This window comes from Triticum dicoccoides, chromosome 5A (assembly GCF_002162155.2).
Source record: "Triticum dicoccoides isolate Atlit2015 ecotype Zavitan chromosome 5A, WEW_v2.0, whole genome shotgun sequence".
In the NCBI taxonomy this organism is placed as follows: Eukaryota; Viridiplantae; Streptophyta; class Magnoliopsida; order Poales; family Poaceae; genus Triticum; species Triticum dicoccoides.
In genome coordinates, this window is record NC_041388.1 from 693,356,782 (window position 1) to 693,367,107 (window position 10,326).

The window sequence follows — 10,326 nt, forward strand, 5'->3', positions numbered from 1 at the left end:
CCTAATTAAGCCTATGATGCGCCGTACGTACATAGTGCTGTCCAAGTGCATACATACACATTGGTTGGTGATACGTACGTTGTCCAAGTTCATATGTATGTATTTTCTTGCACCTAGCCAGGAGTAGTAGATAGTTTTGGGCCAATAATATCTCAGTGCATACGTACATTGGGCGGTGACGGCGTGAGCGGCGCCTTTAGTTTACATTACCCTTTTGATCTCACGCCATTTGACTCTTAGCCCCTTGGGCCCTTGCACCCTACCCTGCTAGCGACAGTGGAGTGCCGCTCCAACCTTCCATGCCATCACCACCCCGCCAAGCCCTACATATACCCCCGATCCACGAGCGTCCTCCTCAGTACAACCCAGCCCAGCCACCACACCGGTGCATGCACACTGCCTTCGAGGTGCAGCGCCACTAACCAAGCAGAGCACTAACCAGCCACCTTAACTAGATAGCTCCATCTCCCAACACCGGCGGCCAGCCATGGCGCTCGCGTCTCTCCCCAAGGTGGTGCTCGGCTCCATCGCCTTCGCCGTCTTCTGGATGATGGCGGTGTTCCCGTCGGTGCCCTTCCTGCCCATCGGCCGCACGGCGGGCTCGCTGCTCTCCGCCGTGCTCATGATCGTCTTCCACGTGATCAGCCCCGACGACGCCTACGCCTCCATCGACCTCCCCATCCTCGGCCTGCTCTTCTCCACCATGGTCGTCGGTGGCTACCTCAAGAACGCCGGCATGTTCAAGCACCTCGGCACGCTCCTCGCCTGGAAGAGCCAGGGCGGCCGCGACCTGCTCTGCCGCGTCTGCGTCGTCACCGCGCTGGCCTCGGCGCTCTTCACCAACGACACCTGCTGCGTCGTGCTCACCGAGTTCGTGCTCGAGCTCGCCGCCGAGCGGAACCTCCCGGCCAAGCCCTTCCTCCTGGCCCTCGCCTCCAGCGCCAACATCGGCTCCAGCGCCACCCCCATCGGCAACCCGCAGAACCTGGTCATCGCCTTCAACAGCAAGATCTCCTTCCCCAGGTTCCTCATCGGCATCCTGCCGGCCATGCTCGCCGGCATGGCCGTCAACATGGTCATGCTGCTCTGCATGTACTGGAAGGACCTCGAGGGCGTGGCCCCCGACGCGGCCGGCAAGCAGATGTCGGTCGTCGAGGAGGGCGGCCGCTCGCCGTCCGTGGCGTCGCTCAAGAGCCCGCACCCGTTCAACGGCACCACGGCCGACGACGGCAACGAGTCGATGATGGAGGAGAACATCTCGACCAAGCACCCGTGGTTCATGCAGTGCACGGAGCACCGACGCAAGCTGTTCCTCAAGAGCTTCGCCTACATCGTGACGCTGGGCATGGTGGTGGCCTACATGGCTGGGCTCAACATGTCGTGGACGGCCATCACCACCGCCATCGCGCTGGTCGTCGTCGACTTCCGGGACGCCGAGCCGTGCCTCGTCAAGGTCTCCTACTCGCTGCTCGTCTTCTTCTCCGGCATGTTCATCACGGTGAGCGGGTTCAACAAGACGGGGCTGCCGGGCGCCATCTGGAACTTCATGGCGCCCTACTCCAAGGTGGACAGCGCCGGCGGCATCTCCGTGCTCTCCGTCATCATCCTCCTCCTCTCCAACCTCGCCTCCAACGTACCAACAGGTATACATATGCATGCATGGATTTTGTACAACAAATATGTACAGAAAAAATAATATATTCTAGGAGTTTAAAACACACATACATGGACCCACACACCTGGCTAGCTAATTTGTCACACTTAGAAGGGTGACACTGTGACAGGACAAAGCACTCAAAGTAATAGAAAATATATTGATCTAAAAAGAGTTATGGAAAATATCAATTTCTGCATATAATAATAATCCAAACTAACGAAAGTAGTAATTAAATTATGTTGGTGCGGCTGCAGTTAGCACACGCAGGCATGCATGATGCATGGATTTTCTTTGGAATACAACAAGCAAATTTTAAAGTATGAAACGGACCAAATTGCTATCTAGTCAACACACACTCAGTCAGTAGACTCTAGCTAGCTTAAATAGTTAATTTGGTGTTACTTGTGATAAGTGACCAGTGGCCAGCATCAAAAGACCCACAAATTTAGTAATTCTAGGAAGAATATTTTTATCTTCATTTACTTAAATACTCTAACTATCACTAGTACTAATCTTATAGAGTTGCAAATTAATGTAGGGGGGCACTGCCCCCCTCCCAAAAAGCTCCGGCGGTGTAAGTGACGGTCATGTGTTTTTGGTATGTGCAGTGCTGCTGATGGGGAACGAGGTGGCGACCGCAGCGGCCCTGATCTCGCCGGCAGCGGTGACGCGGTCGTGGCTGCTGCTGGCGTGGGTGAGCACGGTGGCAGGGAATCTCTCGCTGCTGGGGTCGGCGGCGAACCTGATCGTGTGTGAGCAGGCGCGTCGGGCGCCGCGTAACGCCTACGAGCTCACCTTCTGGAACCACCTCATCTTTGGCGTGCCCTCCACCCTCATCGTCACCGCCGTTGGCATCCCCCTCATCGGAAAGATGTAGCCACCCTACCCATCTACCAACGGCGCCCTCGCCACCGCCGACGATCCAACTATATGCAATATACACTTTCCTTATACATACCAGCAGCCTGTACATACGTACGTGCATACACAAGCGTATATACGGGCACTTTGTACGTACGTACGTATAGGTCATAGCCTCCGCTTTCGTATGTGTGTTAATTGCTGTGTGCGTTGTTGATTAATTAGTATATGTATGTATGGTGAGAAGAGAGGGAGGGAGATGATTATCACGCGCGGTGCGCTAATTAATTAAGCAGTGCACTGTGGACTGTATCGGTGATCTGCATGGATTAATGAATTTGCTTCATCAGATCAGAGAACACATATGTATATATGCAAGTGCAACACATGTGGTTGCATGCATTATGCATATATATGCCAAGATGTAAGGGAATTTAAGTAATGTTATCTTGTCATCTTGTGTATGTATGTGGCAGGTGGTGCTTGAGGAAAAAAGAAACGAAATCTCCTGTTGGTTTCTCTCCTAATTAATCACTATATAATACTCCCTTCGTCTCAAAATAAGTGTCTCAACCTTAGTACAACTTTATAAAATAAGTGTCTCAACTTTAGTATAAAGGTGATGCACTTATTTTAGGATGGAGAAAATACAACCATAAATATATCATAAGCTTGTTTGTTACTAGTACTAAAATGTAGTAAAGTGTTGTTAGGCAGCTGTTGGGGACTCCCAGAGACAGGGAATCAGGTCCTCTGTCTCTTGTTATAAGAATGGTGACAAGCAAGCAAGCGTCTCTTTCCAAATGGCAAATCTCACTGGCTTTAGTTTTGTAGCATAAAAGGCAATCATAGTATCTAACACCTGTTCTACTGGAATAGTATACTAACAATAAATTAACCTCACACCCTTTGTCTTACTACTACCAAGACAGCAGCCCACCCAACAGAATAGACACTCATGTCCTACTTGTAAACAAAAGCAAATAGCATCAAGGATTTTGCTTCAAGTGATTAACTGTTGAAGCCACCTAGAAAACTAAGTTCAGAACAGAGGGGCGGTGAGTCTAGACAAGTCTCATTTATGGTTCAAATATCCTATCGATTATGTGCACGGCATTAGAAGTCGATTATATTAAAGCTAACCAGAGCAATTATATATGAGCGGAATGACATGTTTACGCAAAAGTGTTGACGATGGCCAGTTGGAGTTAACGATTATCTACCCTCCAATAGATAGATACCTTTTAAGAGAGCATTTCCCCTTTGTAAGAGAAAGAACGGTCGCGAGATTTTAAACCTTGAACCCCCACACCTTCAGGTTAAGAACAACACAGAAGAATCTTCAAATAGAAGTATAGTTTGTTCAGACCCTCAAATTTATGAGCTGGAACTTGATGTCTAGTAATGTAGAATATTTAGCGCAAGCCTATACAGTAGGTGACAAACAAATCTTGTAAGATTGAGTCTCAAGTATATATATGCTTTCAGTGTCGACACTTGATATTCAGAAGTCTTATCTTTGCCCCCATTATGCATTTCAAAAGAGAAGGTGCGGAATACACGAGGAAAATACCTGATAGGTATATTCTCCTCATTGGCAAGGAAAAAGGGTCAACAAAAGCTACACGTAATTAACGGCCTCTCTCCGCAGGAAATGGCCAACCAATCCCAAGATAGTTTCTGCTATATAACTTCATATCTTGCTAACCACCCCTCTTCTATAATTCACAGGGTGATGCGAGCCTCGCCTGCTCCAATGCCCATCTGACAACACATTTTTAAAATTGGTGGAATACTTTTAAGGATGATGCAACCTTCCTATAGTGCAATGGACTTCCTGTGCATCTGACAACACATTCTCCACTTCATAAATATAAATATCTACATCATAGTTTAAAATTGAAATGACATTTCAAGAGTGATGCACGCAGGCATGCCACTACGATACCAGCGTTGCGCATCCGACAACACATTTTTTGCTACTGTATAAATATCTGCAATATAACAATATTTTCTAAGAATGACGCTGGGAACTCACCTGCCAACAACCACCACCGCACATGCCAACTGCACCACCATATAACTATTGCTGAGGCAGGCGCCAATTGGGCATATGCAAATGCAGGCTTGGAGAGTCTCCCCAGTCCCCAGCGACCATGGCCACGCATGACCTGCACAAGTGTCACCGCGATAACCAAATTAACTCATAATGTGGTAAGATACGATATCTTTACGCATCACTTGGAAATGTAGAAAGTATCAACGAAGGACTCCTGAAGTTGTTGCGTCGCAGTCGTAATAGTCGATACATTACGCAGTTACCTGAATGACAGTTCAGACGAATATCATTTTACAGGATGGAAATATATATTTTCACTGTATTCAAGGGATTTTACAGGACACATCCTGTATTTATTGTTTCTATACTGTCTAGATGACAAACAATTAAAAGAGAGAGTATGATTATTAGTTCGATTTTGATATATCTACTAATCTTCACACTTGAGGTTGACCTTTTCAACCTAGTACTTTCAGTAAGGCGCCATCTTGGTGTTGAACTCTTTTCAGCTAGCTGACATCATGGTACAGGGCAAATAATAAGACATCAGAAGGGTTAGAATCCATAAATTGATTTTAAGGTGAAAAACAAAAGAATTTAAAAAATATCAGAAAAGATCTAAGGTAAATCATAAGATAAAAAGTGAAATGCACTTTTGTACAACATTGTGACACTGGAATTGTGTTTTCTGAATAAAGACTAAAGAGGGATCGATGTATAACTTTGCGATCCAGATATATTTACTTGAAGGATTTACAGGTTATACACTTAAAAATGACTGGCTACAAGAATATTTCCTACACTTGAGGCATCTAAGTAGAGCCCGGCTGCTGCAGCCTGACATCAAGTATTGCATACAGTGACCAGAGCAAAGCTATACGCAAGATGGCTGAATGTATGCATATTGTCAGCAACTTTTCACTAGTCATGTTTGCACGCCTCCATGTGTGACCTGCCGAAGAGCAGAAGATTAGTTACTGTTGCAACAGAGGGTTGAAGGAAAGAACATCAAGTAATCCCATGTCTAGCAAACTTACAAATTAAAACAGGGGTCATGAGCACCACAAAGTTGTACAACCATATCGATCCTGCTCTGAGGCAACCAACACCCTTTGGTAGTGCCAAATCCAAGTCACCATATACAGTTTTATGGGTTGCCACCTGACAGAAAACAGTTGATATGATGAGTATCGAGAAGAAACATACCTAGCACTAAGAAACTTTACTATCTCTACACAACACGATCTTCATAGGATGAATACAAATCTGTTTTGTTTTCTTTCAGGGGGCGGGGGACTGATTGGAGGAAAGAATGGCATGAGCATCCTACTTGAACAATGTGTTAATAGCACAAGCTTTATTTCATACAATGGCTTAACTCTTAACATTGTCAACTGTTAGCCAATCATTCCTAGCCAGACACATTGATCCTGTGCCAAATTATCATGCTGACAAGAAGGCAGAAGTTCGATGAAATTATCAGGCAGTCATTGAAGGGTCTCAACAAAAACACATACATAAGAGGAAATGAGCTCACCATCTGAGTAAAAATAAAAGTACATGCTACAACAGGTCCAGGACATCTGATAAGGTAGCAGTTGTCAGAATGAACAAACAGTACAGCCTGGTTCACTATGCTCATCTGAAGGAACAAAGCAGCTCTAATTTCTTCATCGGAGCCCATCAGCGATCTACCTCAGAATTTATACTGCCCATGTACTAAAACATCAGTTAACAAATTCAACACCAAAATAACGTAAATAAACTGGAAGAAAGAGAGCTCACTGAAAAGAAGTCTGGAAGTGTTGCAGCCCTGAAAAAAATGGCTGTACTTAGAATTATGTAGCTACCAGAAGCAACACCGCTTGCAATGATTTTCTTAACTCTCTATCTATCTGGTGAATTACTCAGTTCCACCCTTTCAAATAATATTGCAAAGGATGTACCTGCAAGTAAAAAGGACAACGGCAATTGAACACTGAAATGAAGATACAAATAATACACTCCCACCAATCCATAATGCAAGAATTTTTAGCATTTTCAACTTTAACCGAAATGTAGATCCAACTAAGATCACAATGAACTTTTTCTCATGTTGTTCCTATTTTACTCATTCATTTCATTAAGAATTGAGCCTGTAATTCAGGAAATTATGATATTTGGGAGGAAAGAAAGAAAGTTGTAGAAATAACTGAAGGGTAGTATTGGCATTGTACATACACCCTTAGTTATTTTGCCCAAGTCTAAAAGGACCTATATTCTGGATCAGGAGTATGACGTAGAGTAAAGGTTGTGGACGTATTGCAGTTGAAACTTACAATAGCTAAAAGTGGCAATCACCAAAGCCAGGAAACTTGGCAAGTTAAAGTTCCACAAGAGTAAAATGACATGGATACCAACCTTCAATAAAATTAATGAACATAGTTAGCATTGCACAATACAGTCAATTATAAAAAACTATTAACACAAACATACTGTCATAATTGTACTCACAAGATGCACAGTTGATGACACAGTGTAGATCTGCAACAAAAGCAACATATTGCAAGTGATCAGCCATCTATCATGATTTAGACACTAAATACCATGTCAGCAACCAAACCCTTAAATGCATTTGAGTGATTTACCGTGTAACCCCTCATAATTTGACACATCTCCCTACTGATTTGCACAGCTGATGAAATAGGTAACAGGACAGGCTGAGTCAAAACAAGATCAGATTCACTTTTGGTGTAATCACTGGCCTCAGCTACTGAAATTCCAATATTGCTTTCACCTATGGCATCATGACCAAGAAATTCATACCCAACCATTGCGCAATGCCATCCGAAATCTCTTAGCCTTCTCACTATATCACTGTTATCGTCTGCACTAATAAATCAAGATAGCAAAATGGTAAGACTGGAGCCTTTGTGCCTTCTGTAAATCAAAGCCTTAATGTTATTAAAAATGTATGCTGTAACTGTCTTGAGAGCATAGAAGTACTACTCAAACTGTCAACATAAACAGAAAATTCTTCCAAAGATTTCCTTTGGAGGGGGTGGGGAGAAGTGTGAAAACTGGACACCGCTCCAAATAAGAACAGACCTGGAAAGAGATCGGAAATCCCATTGATGTTTAAGTGAACTTATCTGTTATTACGAGCTAAATCAAACACCGAGTGGGCAGGTAACACATTGATGCCTACTTTTCCAAGCTTTCCACATACTTGCTTTGTAGTCAAAACAATGGCCTTTCTGAGGAGAGAAAATGAACTGTTTGCTGAATTGCTATGTATTACAGGAAATGACAATAGCTGAAACAAGACAGCTGAATGGCTGAATAACCTGTGGGGATTCTTATATCCAAACCCAAATCGATAAGGCTATCAATGGAATCTGCACTATCACTTCTAAGGTCATCTCTGAAAGATAGAAGACCAATGTACTCCCAGCATGAGCCTACCTGGATGAAAATAATAGAAATTAAATGACACATGCAATAAATTTGGGCATTGTAGAATGCTAATGTAAAATTAAGTTGCACACCTGGTGTCCTACAGCTATGGCTTGATACCCATCAAGAGCAAAATTATCCATCACCATGCTTCTTGTCTGTTTGACTGCTTTGCCAGCCACATTGATGATCCACCTATAGCATGAAAACAAAAGATGACCAAGGAATGAGCCTGTACTAACACAACATGTGCAAATTTGCAAATGCGTGCATGGTGATGGCACTGGGGCTTGTTTGCTCCTCTCTATGTGGTTTTGACATTATGACTTGCCTTCGATGGATCACCTTTGAATACGCAGCACTTGGGTCCATTGCTATCAATGTATGTAGTTAGGAACATCAACTTCAGTGCAACAAAGAAGCGGGAATGGTGTTCTAAGACCTCAATACCAGTTCTTGCCTACATTATGTGATCATGTTTGTTAAGTTTACCAAACATTAATACATATAGGCGTTAAAAGACAACATAGTGAGAGAAAAGGAACCTGTTCTGGATCATCCAAGCGGCTCAGAATAGCTGCATCAATTGGCTCTATATATATAGAATTCATGTTGAGATCTTGATGCTCGTGCAGCTAATATAATAGCTTGATCTTTGTCAACAGCGTCAGCAAACAACTCAATCTTGTCCCGGAACAAATATGGCTTATTAAACATTAAAGTAGTACCAATCAGGTTGAAGAGCATCACATCCGTACCGGCCAGATCTTCAAGTGCAACTGTTCCTCGGCTAGCAATTCCCAGAAAACAAAGCCTTAGAGATCCCAATGCTAATGCCAGGTAGAGGACAATGGGCATTGCCATTGGAATCCCACCAATCAATGGCATAAAGTGGCAATTGTGCAGCATGTACTCAAGGTTGTGTTTACGGAAGAGCAATATTAAGACTAGCTCAGCAACGGTGCCAGCAAGTATAAGAGAAAAAACAGAAGCACCCAGTAACCATGATTCCCTCTTTAAGTTGCCCTGGCCGAGCATAACGCTGTGGGTAGAGTCGCAGTGTGCATCTAGGGATACCACTGCCAGTCGCAATAACAACAGCAGTCCCTTGGCCACATGACACCGTCCAAGCATAATATATGAGGAAGCCATGCACACAGTCAACAGATCTTTTAGCCCAGCAAGTCAGCATGTCAATTTTGTGAAACCAGAGGACACGAGCATTGGCAGGGACAATATCCCCAACCTTGAGAAATATGATATCCCCAGGGACGAAATTATCTGCGTGCACATCTATCCGACTCCCGTCTCTCAGCACCTTGGCCCTTGGTGCGTATGCTTTGGCCTCCAGAGGCGCCTTAGCATACTCTACAACAAGCTTTGCAGCAAAGCATGCTACCAAGGTTGTAGCTAGTAAGAAGATGACGGCGGTCAGCACGTAAGATCTCTGAGCAGCTGATGTGATGGTGAGAGACACGACTGTAGTTAGTACAGTAACCCATGGCATGGAATTAAGTATGACGCAGAGCATGGCCTTGTACTCAGGGAGGACATGATGCCATCCCCAGAGTGAGAAGATTGTCATCAGGAATTCTCGAAACATGCTTCCGTCCTGCAGGAGCAATAAATTTGACCTTATGAAGCTGCATTTGTTCATAAACCTGTAGAGGGTATGACACTCTACATGAGCTAGCTAACAAATTCAATTATTTCCAAATTAGATACAAATTGGGTATGCTAAACTAGCTACCGATTGTAATGCTTTTTTGTATCTCTCATCCAGAACAACTACTAGGGAACCATTGCTTTGATCAGAATGGGTGGCGAGAGGTGAGCTTGGTACTGCTGACGAAGAGCAACTCCCTGGGATCTTCGGAAGAGAAAGACGATACCTACAAGTTAGCATATTGAGTTGGACCAATATTCTTGCGAGCCATCAGAGGACGTAGTACAATAGAGCGATAGGTTGACGAACGAACATTCAGTGCGTTCTTCGATCAATATTTAACAACGTGACACTGACTTGTAAAGCAGCACAGCAGAAAGGCAATTGTACATAAACACAGATAGCACAAGTGGTGAGATTGGCCCTCAAACTCGGAACATCAAGGCGTGCAATCTAACAATCATAGATGACGTGTTGATCACCCTAGCTATGCTGGGAGCGACACGGCACCTGAACTGAAGATAAGGGGGCTACAACTAGAAGCAATCATCACAGTTGAGAGGAACAAAGGGTGATAATGCAACTCCGAAGACTGAAAGTAGAGGTCAGGCCAACATACTTATCAGCGTTCGTCTAGTCCTTTTTTTT

General features: G+C 44.2%; 1 protein-coding gene and 1 long non-coding RNA gene across 2 annotated transcripts; one reads left to right on the forward strand and one right to left on the reverse strand.

Annotated features, from left to right (window-relative positions):
• The first annotated feature begins 371 nt into the window (after positions 1-371).
• LOC119304238 (silicon efflux transporter LSI2-like) lies at positions 372-2,973 on the forward strand. The gene is made up of 2 exons (XM_037581407.1): positions 372-1,643; positions 2,266-2,973. Exons 1-2 carry the CDS (start codon positions 488-490, stop codon positions 2,532-2,534), a joined length of 1,425 nt encoding a protein of 474 aa, XP_037437304.1. The 5' UTR covers positions 372-487; the 3' UTR covers positions 2,535-2,973.
• A 2,260-nt stretch (positions 2,974-5,233) lies between these two features.
• LOC119298489 lies at positions 5,234-9,614 on the reverse strand. Its single transcript, XR_005145869.1, has 14 exons — positions 8,558-9,614; positions 8,358-8,472; positions 8,105-8,207; positions 7,904-8,021; positions 7,665-7,813; positions 7,383-7,443; positions 7,205-7,276; positions 7,071-7,100; positions 6,896-6,977; positions 6,363-6,523; positions 6,115-6,285; positions 5,946-6,025; positions 5,615-5,738; positions 5,234-5,529 (listed from the first exon to the last, which is right to left on the reverse strand). It is a non-coding gene; the product is annotated as an uncharacterized LOC119298489 (long non-coding RNA).
• Between the last annotated feature and the right edge of the window lie 712 nt (positions 9,615-10,326).

What these genes read in the sequence shown, in the direction of transcription:
- LOC119304238 (XM_037581407.1), top strand. Translation starts at nt 488, where the DNA reads ATGGCGCTCGCGTCTCTCCCCAAGGTGGTGCTCGGCTCCATCGCCTTC. An exon ending in CGCCTCCAACGTACCAACAG is followed by an intron (nt 1,644 to 2,265) that starts GTATACATATGC and finishes TGGTATGTGCAG; the next exon opens with TGCTGCTGATGGGGAACGAG.